The sequence below is a fragment of the Moschus berezovskii genome, chromosome 5, assembly GCF_049115385.1.
Source record: "Moschus berezovskii isolate FMDL1 chromosome 5, NW_MosBer_1.0, whole genome shotgun sequence".
Lineage (NCBI taxonomy): Eukaryota > Metazoa > Chordata > Mammalia > Artiodactyla > Moschidae > Moschus > Moschus berezovskii.
This window is the reverse complement of record NC_142464.1, coordinates 13,134,220-13,150,267: the sequence shown is the minus strand read 5'-3', so window position 1 is coordinate 13,150,267 and position 16,048 is coordinate 13,134,220. Positions and strand designations below refer to the sequence as shown.

Here is a 16,048-nt window from a genome sequence, read left to right as displayed (position 1 = left end):
TAACCATTCTTGTGCTTGTCTGCAATTTAACCCACCATCCAGAGATAATGCAGACAAATAAATGTCAAATTCCTGACCGTGGAAATAACACAGCACACCAGAAAGTGAGAACACTTGTATCAGCCTCCGAAAGCCTTCTGAGTGCATTTGATTTCATTAGCTCTCTAAGCCCCTTTCCCATCCTGTCTTCCAAAATAAACTGTGTGAGGAATTTCCTGGAGGTTCAGTGGTTAGGACTCCACACTGTCACTGCCAAGCGTTGAAGGTTCAATTTCTGGTAGTGGAACTAAGATAATGAAAGCTGCATGGCGCAGTCAAAGAAAACAAATAAACAAAAAATAAAAACAAAATGTATGTATTGGTTCAGTGATTTCTCAAGCATCATTCCAATCCATGATGAAACCTGGATTTTAACTCATCAAAATCAGAGTAATCAGTTCAGTCGCTCAGTCGTGTCCGACTCTTAATAACAGTGCTTTTTATAAGGTTACATAAATCTGATCTTTTAAACTTTCATGAATTATACTTGTGTTTCAATTGACTTTATTTTTAACACTGCCCTACTGAAAAAGCCTAAGTGTATTATAATATATATACACACTGTAGAAATAGGAAAGATCCACAAAATTAAAAATTAGCAAATAAGTCAATCTCTATCTTCATTCATCTTCTCCCCAATTTGGTTCTTTTGTTCTGTAAAATCCAAACAAGCCTCCAGAAATCACTGGGCTAAAAGATACCTGAAGTGTCTTTCAATTGGTCTATATAAATAATTAAACTCTAACTCATAAATATGTTAGTCACTTCCATTCTATTTTATTATTTCTGTACTAAGAGATCTTTTGGTCTGAAAGATGAATATTCCTAATTTTTTCCCATGCACCTATTTATTAAATTTATTTAACATGATGAACATTTCAATAAATTAAAACAATGCAACTTTCAATGTCATTCTAAGGCTTCTATTTTGCTGACTAATTGATTCTTAGCTAGAAAAGTAATTATACTAAATTCCATACTGCTATCACTTTCAACTTACACCAGGTTTCCACAAAATGCAGCAATCTGATTACATCCGTTCATATCAATTATGTAAGAAACAGCAAGAGGCCATTCTACTTTGGGATTTCATTTGTACGAAGAAACCCAGAGTTCACCCTCTTTTTCATTCCAAAAGAGCATTCTCTTTCAGAAATTCCTCTGTAAACTAAAATGTAAATGTAGCAGGTGCCTATTCTACCTTCTAACACAATCATTTAGAATTTTAACAAATATTGAGAACACTTTCAGAACCATTAAGTTCTAATACTCTGCATATGCAAGAAAAACTGAACGTATCTGTGAAACAAAATAAATAAAAATGGAGAAAAAAAAGTCAGCATTTATTCAATTGTTTTCACTAATAAGGAAAAATATGAGAACAGTAAACAAGAGTATTTTTGAATTTTTCTAAACTTGTGAAAATGGGATACAGTTCTCAGACTAACAGAGATTTACTCAGATGAAATGGCATTTTAAAGTAATTCTTATTAATTAAATATCAATATTTATTTGGCTAGCATGTCATAGCCCTTGACCTCATAATTATAATTAACTGCACTGCCCATGAAAATTCAAAATATTTGTCAATCGCATATATCTATATCTTTGTAATGTCATTATTTACAACAGGAAAATTTAAACTACTTTAAATATTAAGTAAATTATCGTATGAACATCATCAGTTATGTTATTAAAAATTATGACTACAGTTCAGTTCAGTCAGTTCAGTCGCTCAGTCGTGTCCGACTCTCCGCGACCCCATGAATCACAGCACGCCAGGCCTCCCTGTCCATCACCAACTCCCGGAGTTCACTCAAACTCATGTCCACAGAGTCGGTGATGCCATCCAGCCATCTCATTCTCCGTCGTCCCCTTCTCCTCCCGCCCCCAACATTTCCCAGCATCAGAGTCTTTTCCAGTGAGTCAACTCGTCGCATGAGGTGGCCAAAGTATTGCAGTTTCAGCTTTAGCATCAGTCCCTCCAATGAATATAAAGTAAAAAAAGTGAATAGTAAAATTATATATCTACTACTAGAGCTGTTACAAAGTTATACACAAGTTTTAATAATGGAAAAATTAGGGGTAGTTTTTTATTTTCTCTTTTTTCCAAATCTCTAAAATTTTATATTATTTTTACAACTTTAAAAATATATGTTTAAACATAGCTTGAATGTTTAGCTTGAGTTAAAGCATACTTTTAAGTTTTAATAAATATTTGCAATTAATTCTATCTCAAGCTGAAATAATATAATTTTGCTTATTTCTTTTAAACATGAGACAATTACTTCAAGTATGACATAGAAATATGGAAAATAAGAAAGAATGGGCATTCATGGGCTTCATTCAGATATTAACTCAAAGGCATCATTTGCAATTACTTCAAGCAACTTAGGTCTTTACTCTGGAATGCATTATGTGTGTGACATGAAATACACTGCTCAAAGTGTGATACTCAGTTTTTAAGAGAATTAGGTCAAGGGTGAGTTCAAAAGGTCATCTCATGACAATAAAGCTGTTTTTCTCAAATAAAAGTGATAATTATCATCACATTATGAAAAAGGAAATAATGTAATACCAAAGAATTTGACATTAGACTTCTCTGCAATTTTAAACACAGTGATGTTATTACTAACAACATGCCATAGTAGCAATGCATCAGAATAAAACTCATCATTCACAGCATACAGTCTCACTTAAATAGACAAAACGGGACTCAAAAGTCATCCATGGCTCCAACTAGTCATTCAAGAAGAAGAGTGATGGCAGGAAAGGCAAATGAGATAAATAGCAAGATATGGTGATTTATCATCAAAGAGAATGTTACTGTTTTTTAATTGCTGAACTTCCATATATAGATAGGTAGATATGAGGGGTAGGAAGGTAGGTAGAATAGACAGGTAGATAATGATTGAGAATATATATTGTTAGTATTATAGACACTACAAGTAAGGGTAACAAAATAAGACTTTTAAAATATAGCTTGGCATTTAGCTATCTCGTATCAATAGGTCTTACTTAAATCCCAGTTGTCGGCAAACCACAAAGGTGTTAAGATCAGTCCAGCCATCATTGCAGACAGTCCCCCACTGTCCCCTGTGATACACCTCCAGGCGACCCTCATAGCTGCCTTTACCACCTGCAAGTCTGATGACGCCATCTGCGACAAGAAGGAGACACGGAGACTGAGCAAATAATGACCAGAAAAAGGCAGAGCAACATCTGAATTTCAGGAGAAATATCTTCCTACCCAGGTCTCTCTCTGGGCCCTTTTGTAAACTCCTACTAGAACTGTCCTTGGTAGCTCCAATAGTAAAGCGTCTGCCTGCTATGCTGGAGACCTGGCTTCAATCCCTGGGTCGGGAAGATCCCCTGGAGAAGAAAACGGCACTCCACTCCAGGATTCTTGCCTAGAGAATCCCATGGACAGAGGAGCCTGGAGGATTACAGTCCATAGGGTTGCAAAGAGGCGTTCACAGTTGAAGCGACTAAGCACACAAGCATAGAACTGTGCTCAGTGATCTGAGGTCATTAATGGGATTGTTCTTGAACAAAGTCATAACACATATCTGCCCTAACAAAATACTTTCCCTTTTATTTGTACTTCTGTGTCTAAGTAGAAAAATATACTCTGATATAATTCCAAAGTAATTATGTAGATTTCTCCAGATTAAATAATACTTGGGAAATTTCTTACAGCTTTAATCTCCTTAAGTATGAGCAATAATTGTCATTTAAATGTAAAAAGTATAAAAACACAGTAACTTGGAAATAGCTGAAAAATTTATCTGTGAATGAAAAAATACTGAACTATGAAGACAGAATAAGCTATTCTGGTTAAAGAGTGATCAATCATGTCAAAGTACTTATTATTATTCCTTAGGCATTCATAAAGGATTCCCTGGTGGCTCAGATGGTAAAGAATCCACCTGCAATGCAGGAGACCCAGGTTCAATTCCTGGATTGGGAAGATCCCCTGGAGAAGGGAATAAAAACTGGGGTACACGTTTTGCCTTTGCTCTTTTGTCGATAATACAAATCTAAATTTGAATCTTCTGAAATTAAATGAATACTTAATTCCCAGAAAATCCTGTAAAAAAGCTTCTAAGCAGATACACAATATAATAAATTCATTCCCCCAAAAGTATAAGAGGCCATTTCCATCCAAAATAATCCAAACACTTTCCCTTCTCCCAAATGAAATATATAAATAATCTTGGGAGAAAGTCATCCTTTTCATGAACCTCTAGGATCATTCAAAGTAAATTAAGGTCTCCTGAAATGGCAACCCACTCCAGTGTTCTTGCCTGGAGAATCCCAAGGACCAGGGGAGCCCGTTGGGCTGCTGTCTATGGGGTCACACAGAGTCGGACACAACTGAAGCGACTTAGCAAGCAGCAGCAGCAATAGAATCATTATTAATGTAAAATTTCACTGTTTGCAAAGCATTGTTACACCTTTTACCTCATTTGACCATCCCAGCAACACTACTATCCTCATTTGAAAGAGGAGGAAATGGAGGCTCAAGAAGATGAAGTGCTCCTTACAATCTGGTATAAATTTTCTATTTATTTTGTGTATAAATGTGTTATTCTAACAAAACAACAGTGTGTACAGAACTATGAAAATAAAAAAGTAGACTTTCAGTATTTTACAGTCTCTCAGGAGTATTTCATTTGACTTCTTTAAAGAAATATTAAGGCCCTAATTTTTTTCTTCAAGCTCTTTTTGCTATAGAAACAACAGATTTGTGATGACCCAACTTCTCTTGCCCGTCCATTTCTCTCTTCTTCCCCCCCAAACATTTAAGTACATACACATACACTCATTTGCACTCAGACATGTCCCTCTTGCAAAACAAGACATAGCTTGACAAGCATGCTGTGATTTGAAACAGTCTGAATTTTCAGCACAGCAAAGGTTAACCTGGCTCTTTAATAGTGTTCTTTAATCAACAATCCCATCAAATAGTTTTACCAGCTATAAACACATTCTGAGAGGCAAGACAGGTTAATAAATGAATGGACTAAATATATATTTATAATATCTAACATCCTAAATTTATCATTGCACACTGATTCTGACTACTGGGTACTATATATTGCAACAAGATCATATGTTCTTAATTACTTAATAGGATCGTGTAGCTTTCAACTGAAAAATTCAGAAATATCTATAAATAAAGAGATAGCATTTTAATACACAGTATATATCCTTTTCATGTCTTATTTTGGGGATTTATTTGTAAGTTCATTTAGTAATATTAGCTAAATTGAGGAGGGAAGTTAAGCCCAAATAGGGGTGAAGGCAAGAGTGGCTAAGTTGACAGGGTGGAGTTCCTACCTGTTAGAGGGATACAGGACACTCCAGCATCTTCTTTATGGCCACAGTTATGCTCTCCCCAGGAGCTCTTTGGACACTGCTCAATAGAAAGCTCATTCCCAGTGCAGCGTACTTCATCCAACATTACTGGGCCAGACCCTTCCCCAAAATACGCCTGATTCCATGCTTTGGCAATGCCACTGAACAAACATAAGAACATAAGTCAGATCAAAGGTTAGTCTGAGCTGTTTCTTCTTTTGCCTCTGGCAAAGGTAAACTTATGATTAATTTATAATTTTCCTTATCAGTTCACTCCATTGTAACTATCTTGGTCCAAAGAGTATCAAACTAAGACTGAAAGAGCTACAAGCTAGAGCCTGGGGCCCTGATGACTGTGGGACCACCGCCCTCTTCTCCTTCTGCCCTCAATCTTTACCAGCATCAGGGATTTTGCCAATGAAGTCAGCTGTTCACATCAGATGACCAAAATACTGGAGTTTCAGCTTCAGCATCAGTCCTTCTAGTGTGTATTCAGGGTTGATTTCCCTTAAGATTGACTGGTTTGATCTTGCTGTCCAAGGGACTTTCAGGAGTCTTCTCCAGCATCACAATTTGAAGGCATCAATTCTTGGGCGCTCCGCCTTCTTTACGGTCCAGTTCTCACAACTGGACATGACCACGGGGAAGTTCATACCGTTGACTACACAGACCCGTGTCAGCAGAGGAATGTCTCTGCTTTTCAACACACTGTCTAGGTTTGTCACAGCTTTTCTGCCAAGAAGCAAACATCTACTGATTTCATGACTGCAGTCACTGTCCACAGTGATTCTGGAGCCCAAGAAGAGGAAACCTGTCACTGCTTCCAGCTTTCCTCCTCTATTTGCCATGAAGGAATGGGGCTGGATGCCATGATCTTAGCTTTTTTAATATTAAGTTTTAAGCCAGCTCTTTCACTCTCCTCCTTTGCCCTCTTCAAGAGGCTTTTTAGTTCCTCTTTGCTTTCTGTCATTACGTGGTATCATCCGCATATCTGAGGTTGTTGATGTTTCTCCTGCCTATTTTGATTCCAGCTTGTAACTCACCCAGTCTGGCATTTCTCATGTCTTGTTTAAGCCACGGTTATTTTCAGTTCTTTGTTGCTGCTGCTGCTAAGTCACTTCAGTCATGTCCGACTCTGTGCAACCCCATAGACGGCAGCCCACCAGGCTCCCCCGTCCCTGGGATTCTCCAGGCAAGAACACTGGAGTGGGTTGCCATGGCCAAACATCTCTTCACTCAAATTTATTTGACTACATTTACTTCTCTCACAATTCAAAGTGACACCATATTCTCTAGAACCCCAGATTTCAATTCAGAAATTGCATCTTCAGCCCTTTTCAGCCATTTAATTCTTAGACTAGAGTATTTATATTTTTGGTTTACTTTTCAACAATACTGCATCTATTCCCCATTATTTAAGTTGCCTTTTTCTCCTTACATTACAACTATCTTGAGAATTTAAAACCAAAACAGGAATGCAATTTTGATATATGTAATTCAAATTTTACTATCCAGAAACAAGGTTTTATCGCAACAAAGCCACACTCATTCGCAAATTATTGTCTGTGGCTGCTTTTGCACTACACAAAAGCTCAGTGGAATAACTGGAAAGTCTAAAATACTCACTATCTGACCCTTTACAGAAAATGTTTGTTGACCCTTGCTCCAGAGGAAAGAGATTAATGAAAGCAAATATGGAAACTGATTTAGAGAGCACTGAAAGTTGGAGAACAGAAGCAGAGGACAGGGTGACTAACGCAGGTCATGGGGGAGCCAGACAGGAGAGCTTTGCAGAAAGGCAGATTAACAGTCTCCTTGGATCTCTGCCCTGTGACAACTGCTAGAAAAGACAAAGATCTGTTAAAGAAAATTTCAGTAAGCATAATTCCTTGAGGCAAGATTAGGTGCTAAAATAAAACCAGGGACCAATATGAGAGAAAATAAAATTTGATCCCAAACTCAGAAACAAAAAGTAAACTCCAGATGGTTTAAAAATCTAAATAGAAAGAAGGAAATAAAGGGAGCAAGGAGGGAAAGAGGAAGACAAGATGACTAAAAAGTTAATACAATGCAATGAAATAATAAGGACACAGTTCTCATAACCTTGGCAATAAGGGAATTTCCTGAGCAAGAATTTCTGAGAAATCAGAAAACAAAGACTAGAAAAAGTTAAACTTATAAATTTGAACTATGTAATAAATAAACCAAACACATAAATTTGAATTACTGTATAGCAAAATACAATCAGATCAAAACGCAAAGAAGGTGAAAGATATATTTGTAAAATATAACAGCAATCAAAAAAATTTTCTCATAAGTAAATAATCATAATTTATTATTATCATAATGAAAGACAAAACGACCAACATCAAAAATAGGGTAATGGAAAGAAACAAGCTATTTACAGAAGAAATACCCGTGGCCACTGAGCATATGGTAAGATGCTCAACTTAACAATGATCAAATTAAAACAGTAAGAATGTATTTTTACATATCCTTAAAATCCTTTGCACTAAAAATCTAGGCTAAAAGATTAAAAACAAAAGGCTTTCTATTCCCAAGAAAAAAATAACAAACCTAAAATACTCATTACTTGGGAGTGACTTGAGACAGGCTGGACAGAGTAACTGAAATACACTGCATTTCAAATATGTCAAAGATGTGGTAGAGGTTCTAGAAAAAGCAAAAGGCCTGATTAATAACCTCTAAACTGTGTTCCTCCCTTAAGGGAGGACACTAGATGGGAGATCAGAAGCCCTAGACTGTGACTCTGGGGAAAATCATCTATGTTATAATGCAGCCTTAAAACATCATTTGGGTGTTTTATTTTCTTCCTTATGTATCTCCATATTTTCCATTGTTTACAACCATTATTTTAAGGATCACAAAAATGTTTAATCAAAATAAACTAATCAGAAAAATTAATGCAATAAATTCAAGAACCAAAACAAAAAAACACTAACTAGGAAACCATGATGTAAAACAAACTAGGTTTCCTAGCTAATTTTTGAGCTTATTAAAAATTAAGATGATATTTATAAATTCACACAGTCCTTCAGCCTATTTCCTGGTGCCCTGGACGGTACTGGCTTTCAGGGGAATACCAAAGAAATGGATGACTCTGCCCTTCAAGAGATTGTCTAATACCAGGGAGAGCAACATAAAACTCATGGCTTGTTAAAGGCTAATAAGTACTATGTAAATTTGATAAAGTTGTGTGTTCTCTTCCCTTCCATTATGAAAAGTATGTCCACACCAGCCCTGGCAGTTCATTTGTAGTAACAGTCCTAGTTTTACTACTTTCTTACCATCTGACCGGGAGTTGATGGACAGGGAGGCCTGGCGTGCTGTGATTCATGGGGTCGCGGAGAGTCGGACACGACTGAGCGACTGAACTGAACTGAACTGAACTGAACCATCTGACTACAGAATAAATTTGTGGAATAAGGGGATCTCTGATATAATACATCGATTTATTAGGTTATTTTATGCAGTTGTTTGACCTACATAGCAGCAATCCCCAATAAACACTGAATTGATCCTATGTCTGATCTATCCAAACATTCCTAAACCTATTTAGCTAATCTGATTGTAGTCATATAAAATTTATCTGTTTTTCATAGAAAAAAGAGCTAATAAAAAGTACCACCTGACTAACTCAATCCCTGGATTTAGCTACTACTTTGAAAAGACACAGAATTGATTAGGCAATTCTATTGTGTAAAAAGAATTACTTGTTAGGTTATAAAAGATTGGTTCCTTGACCGCAAATATCATTTTGTGACACATAACATTTGGATGAAAAACTCATTTTTACTGGTCAATAGTCCATATTTCTTTCTGGAAAACAATCCCTTCTATCTCCAATAATGACATTTTGAAGTATACTGAATGATTACTGTATGCCAGACACTGGTCTAACAGCTTCAAATGTATTAACTCTTTCAATCCTCCCTACAACCCCATGATGTTATTATCCACTGTTTACAGATGAGAAAAACGAGGTGCAGAAATTAAACAATTTGCCCAGCATTAGATGGTAAAATTTGTCTGGCTTTACAGCAGACTCTGAAACACTTTGCTTTCTTTCAGTCTCTTGGGGCATTTTCAGTGAGGTGTCTGTGGCACATTAATATATAGTCTGTCTAAAACATGCTCATCAATTTCCTCCTACAATAAACTTTTCTCTGTTGACTTCCCTATTTCCTTCAGCCTGTATTCATATTTATTCTTATTAACACCTGCCTATTTTGCAAACAGTGTAACATGAAAGGAAAAATCCTACTTTGGGAGCCATAAATCTCAAGATTCCAGTCCTCACTCACAGTATAATTTGGGGACTTGGAGTTCTCAGAGAGCCTAACTTTCTCATCTGTTAAATAAGGCCTCCTTTCTGCTCAATAATTCGACATACCAATAATGTTTGTACAGTATTTTAAAAATTAATAAACAATAAAATAAGAGAACAAATAAATATTTTAAAAGGGTATGAGAAGAATTTTTATTTTGACCACTGAATAATATGGTTCTGTAAGATAATTTTATAGCCAAAAAAAACCTAAGAAGAAAAAAGTGTTCAAAAATTTAAAATTCTTATGTAAATTATGGCATATCCACAGAATAAAATATGATGTCACAGTTCCATGAGTAGCTATGCTTTTAAGAGTTCTGAAAGACATAGGAAATGCTTCAATGTTAAGTGCAATTAAAATGTCTCTACCTGAAACTTCACTGCATATGTATGCATTCTCAAGGTCAATTTTCTAACACTTGGCTGCTTCCTTTCCTGATCCTCATGTTTCTCTGAGTTCTGGGTTAATCAGATTTAAATATCTTAAGTACAGTCATTCTTTTTGTGTTTTAGGAAGCTTGCCAGCTACCAAAATCTACAGCCACCATTAAAAGATGAGGGTCAACAAAGACAGCATCTCACAAAGAAATTGTAACCAGCACTCCAGGGAGGCATGATATAGTTTCCCTTTGGGAAGTCAACAAAGCAAGTACCACTGAGATGAAACATGTAACATTAAAAATTATTTCACCTGAAAGTACTGTGCCTTTAAGTGCGCAAAACAAATTCTAGGGGAAGAGCAGTTGCAGAATACTGCTGTACTGCAAGCTTATGAGAGAAGTAGAAAATCAAAGGAAAGAAAAACAAAGCAAACGAACAGCACCAGCTCAGATCCTAGGGTACCTATAATAAAAAAAATCTCCACCAAGCTAGATTGTTGGTTATTGCACAGACCTGTGGAATATCTTCGTTGTCTTGAATATTTGAAGATATTTGTCATCACTTCTCCAAACACAAATCTCCTCATACAAAAGATAGCAATGAGCAAATGCTTGAGAAAGATGTAAACACTACTCAACCCACACATATGTTCAGCATTAATACAGTCTTCCTTGTGATTCTATCTCTACATTCTTTCCATGTCATATTGTTTGTCAACACAGTCTTTGTTTAAGAACTGTTTATGTAAGTGAAAAAAAAAATTTTGGCTCTCAAGAAAGAACTCTACATGACACCTTGAATTTTTAGAATCACTTTTAAAACTACAAAAGTGAAAGTGTTAGTTGCTCAGTGGTATTCAACTCTTTGAAACCCCATGGACTGTAGCCTGCCAGGCTCCATGCAATTCCATGCAAGAATACTGGAGTGGGTTACCATTTCCTCCTCCAGGGGATCTTCCCAACCCAGGGATCGAACCCACGTCTCTTGAGTAATCCTGCATTAGCAGGTGGGTTCTTTACCAGTAGCGCCACCTGGGAAGCAAATACTCGAGTGATGTTTATCTAATCAAACTTTTGGATCTAGCGTCCCATTTCAGAAGTTACAAGAACCAGAGGAGTAAGCTAACTGACACCAGGAGGAAGAAATGAGACAAATCCAGAAGGTAGGATATTCTACAAAACAGCTGGTGTTGTCTGTGGTCTCTGCAACAAGTCAGTGTTAGGAAAAACAAGAGACTGTTCTGGATTAAAAGACTTTGGGGATGTGACATTCAGATGCACCACAAGGTCCTGGGCTAAATTCTGCTACAGAGAAATCATCTGTCAATTACATGGTGGGAACACCTATGGAAATTTGAATATGACAGGATATTAAACAATGTAAGAATGATTACCAATTAGTTGTGATGATAATTTTGGCTATGTAGGACAATGTTCTTATTTTTAAAAAGGTGCACACTGAAGTATTTAGAGGTAAAATGTTGAAACATCTTTACTTTGTTTCAAAATACTTTAGTATTAACCCACAGTTTTGAAAAAGTTGGGGGGGAGGGGTCAGTTGCAAAAACAATTGCAAAAATATTACGGTTCAAGGTTCAAAAATCATGCTCCAGTGTCAAAGACTATGCTTAATTGGACAAAGTGAAACAAGAACTGAGAAGTTTTAAGTTTGAGAAGTCTCCACATCAACCCACCCCTACCTGCCACAACATGCTAAATAATTTTTTTCAAATTTAAAGTAAAATATCAACTTTCAGAAGACCTGCCAGTATAATTTGAGAGAGGCTTTTAGGCCTGCTATACCAGTGTTCAAAATCACTAAACACAAGGATCAGAGGACACAAAATTATAACATACTTTTCCAAAGTAACCATAACTAAAGCAACATATAATATTGGTTTTCTGTCTTTATTCCACAAGCTTCATTCCCATATCCTGTATAGAAATTATTTCCTTTGAACATTAATAAACATTCTTTGTTCTAAGCACATACCTAACAAATAAGGAAGCAATGGTCAAAAGTTTAGACAATATTTGGGGGAAAGAAATTGAACTTCAGGTAAAGCCTCACAACTAGTTTCATCATATGACTTTGCTAAGTTACTGCGGTTGACCGTGCTAGTTACTACCTGGGAGTCCTGTAAAGGCTCCTGATAAAAAGTGGTAAAAGGCTTAAGATTCTCAAGAATACAAAATCAGTTGAATTCAGATACAAACAAGTTAGATCTATAGGTATATAGATATTCTCTTCAAGGAGACTACAGTCAAATACAATGATTAAAAGGTGTCTTTTTCTATTTGTTCAAAGAAATGTGCAATTTAAACACATCTACCTTTGGGTATGGAAGTAATAAACTTAGAAATGTAAGCAAAACAAAACAAGAACAACCAACCTCAGACCCAGCTGCCTGCAGACCACTTCTGCATCTGCGTCATCCCACTGGTCGTCACAGACTGTCCCCCACTGACCGGCATGGTAGACCTCCACTCGGCCCTCACGCACACTGCTCCCCCCAACAAGGCGCAGGATGGGGAACACAGGGCCTTCAATATGAAATGAACAACAAATTAGACCTACACATTTACAATGATCTACAGAAGATCAGGTATATTCTATTTCTTTGCCATTCTCAATCATAAAGTTATATTTAATAAGCCACTTCAGCAATATGGACATACCCATGCAAGTCTAATATATTTTATGATAATCTCAACTGATTAAAATCCTCTAACTTGAATTACACTCATACAAATAGCTGGCAAGAGGAAGCAGTCTAAATTCACTTTTCCCCGAGGACCTCAGAAACCAGAAAAGACACACTCAAAACTGCAGTTATTGGAAATCCATTTGATTTTTATGGTATTGTGGGGGATAGCATTGATTTTTTACTTACAGTAACTTGAGCATTACCAACATGTAATTATTAAGAATGGCACATCTATGACATACTTGCTTTCAGCATAGAAACATTTTTACATTTGTAGAGATCAAGTTAAAGTTAACATTATCACATTATAAGAAGCTGGTGGACATCACAGGCAGTGCCTTCAAAAAACAATACTGAAGATTCATTTGTGTATGAATCAATTCATTCTCTGTGAAGAATACCAGAGGCTTCCCCACACAAATTCCTTATTATAGTCTACAATACCCTTATCGAGCTTCATCAGTTTTTAAATTTTTCTCTCTTTTTCTTAGTCTAGAATTGACGACACAGAGAATGCCTTTCCCTTTCACTCAAGTACTTCGGATACCCAGCTATGTAATAAATAAGGCATGTAACAAATATATTGTAATAAATGTAATAAATATTTGTTGACTGACTGGATTGGCAAGTGATGACTAAAAGCCTAGAAAGAATATCCCAAACAATGAAAAACAACTATGGATATCCATTCCTTCAATTTTGTTTCTTAAACAGCTATTAGGCAGAGAGGCACTGCACAAATGCTACCCTTAAGAAGTATATTGCCTCGGGGTATGGACAACCTGAGTATAGATGGGAGACCATTGAGAAGACCCTGCAGGGGTTCAGGTGCAAAAGGTGCTTGCCCACCACTGGGGGAAATTAGGGAATCTCTTCTAAAGAAGCTGTAGCTAAGAGGGCCAAGATGATGGATGGGACTTCATAAGTTAGACATGGGGGATGTGCAGTTCAGACAGAATGAACCGAATGAACAAAAGCATAGAAGCACAAAGCTGTATGTGTTTGGGAAACAGAACGGCCCTCTAATTTTTCTGGAATAAAGAATGTGAGATGGTCAAAGGTCCAGAACAGGCTGGGTCCCTATTAGGAAATTTAGTTTTATCTTTTGCCAAATACTCATTTATCCACATGAAATATGCCTCTAATAGTGTAAGCAGCTATCAATAAATGGTATTTGGACATTCATATTTATATTCAAATATCACATCAGAGAAGGGATTTAGATTAGTAAACATGTGCATCTACTCATATTCTGATATTTGTAACACAGTTTTCTTACATAAGTCAAGTAGCACTTGTAATCTGGAAAAGGATAAAGGTAGGTTTAATAAACATAGTTGTTCTCAACATTATATAGCAGCTTCTTATAATCAATGATCGCTGAATAATGATAAGAAACCTAAATTTACATGTTATCACATTTATTTTTCTTTTAAGAAGCTTGGAAAATATAGCAACAAACCAATGGCAACAGAATAAATTTCTTAAATTATTATATCCTTCTCTGCCTCTCCTCTCCCCATCTCCATGGTAAGCTTGGAGAAAACAGAAAAACAAAAAAATTTAAGAGGAAATTTAAAATTATCTACAACCTAGAAACATTATGGCATAATTACCTTACAGTTTTTAAAATGTTGTGCTTTATTTTTAAATGTAGTTTTTACACTGGTTGTATAAGTATCTGGGAAAATATAGAGAAGCTCAAAGACAAAATTTAGTCACCATCTCACAACTTCCCAACAAATACATGCACACACACACAAAAAAAAATCATTTGAAAGAAATTTCAGTGAAGTAGTTGACTCATATTTAACTTATGGATAAATAAAATTCCCAGACATTTTCATTTATATTGATATTTCCTATATCCAATACTCAGATACGATCTTTTTCTTTGTAAGTGTTGGAAAAGTACTAAAAGGCAAGATGCTAAACGTAAATTCCAAACTAAAAGAAAGTATTAATATTAAAGGTCTGCTGCTGTGCCTTAAGACAGACTCGGTGTTTGCTGATTTGAGCTATTTGTTTTCACATTCTCATTTAATTTACCATAAAAGCATATTTTTTCATGCTCACTTCTAATTTATCTCAACTTTTGATATTTTATATATGTTTACACCAACTTTAAATTTATCTTTGCAGCCAGAGTATAAACAAGGGGATAGATTATAGAGAATGGAGAATTTAAAAAGAAAAAAAAACAGTAGACAGAGATCCTGTAAAAAAGGATTGTTTTCAAAATTTTACTTACTTCACTACTTGAAAAACATTAACATATTTTATCAGTTAGGTTGAACACAGAATACAAGCAACATCTACCAAAAGCAGTGCACTGTTGAGTCCGATTCACAGCATCCCTGATGTAGCAACGTGTAAACATGTATTTGCCAAAGGCAGAATTACCAAGAGGTGGAGAGGCAAAGGAAGAAAAGGAAAAACTTACAAGACATAAAAATTTAGAATGCACCTTGCCCCCACAAAAGGACTGCAGGTCTCCAAGCACACCCTGGTATGATATTCTGCACCATTTCCATTGGTTTTTCCACTCAGTTCACAGGAATGACCCTACCTTGGATCTTCCTATGTTTTGCAGAGGGAGCTTGTCAATTCCTTCCCTGATATTTGTACTCAGTCAGAAACCATTGCCCTCGGCTGTCTGCTGGAATTCCAAGACCTGGGACATCTGATCACGCTGCTATCTCCAAGAAAATCCAAAAAGGTGTGATAGCCACAGGTTGTGGTCACTGTGAAACTAAAAGCCTAGAAAGAATATCCCAAACAAGGAAAAATAGCAGCAAAGGGAGCTTCTCCCACTGCTTCCGTTCACATGATCATACACACATCTGTATACCAAAATCATATACTAATCACCAATGCTGCAGATGGTGACCACAGCCATGAAATTAAAAGACGCTTCCTCCTTGGAAGGAAAGTTATGACCAACCCAGGCAGCATATTAAAAAGCAGAGACATTACTTAGCCAACAAGCGTCCGTCTCGTCAAGGCTATGGTTTTTCCAGTGGTCATGTATGGATGAGAGAGTTGGGCTCTAAAGAAAGCTGAGCACCGAAGAATTGATGCTTTTGAACTGTGGTGTTGGAGAAGACTCTTGAGAGTCCCTTGGACTGCAGGGAGATCTAACCAGTCCATCCTAAAGGAAATCAGCCTTGAACATTCATTGGAAGGACTGATGCTGAAGCTGAAGGTCC

General features: G+C 36.4%; 1 protein-coding gene across 3 annotated transcripts in view; it reads right to left on the bottom strand.

Annotated features, from left to right (window-relative positions):
- PRSS12 (serine protease 12) overlaps positions 1 to 16,048 on the bottom strand; it is an 81,790-nt gene that overhangs the window by 41,434 nt on the left and 24,308 nt on the right. For all 3 annotated transcript variants that reach the window (XM_055434877.2, XM_055434876.2, XM_088836151.1), the window contains 3 exons: positions 12,525 to 12,675; positions 5,383 to 5,561; positions 3,058 to 3,199 (listed from right to left, as the gene is read on the bottom strand). In XM_055434877.2, the coding sequence (XP_055290852.1) occupies positions 3,058 to 3,199; positions 5,383 to 5,561; positions 12,525 to 12,675 (472 nt within the window). The remainder of the gene's footprint in view (positions 1 to 3,057; positions 3,200 to 5,382; positions 5,562 to 12,524; positions 12,676 to 16,048) is intronic.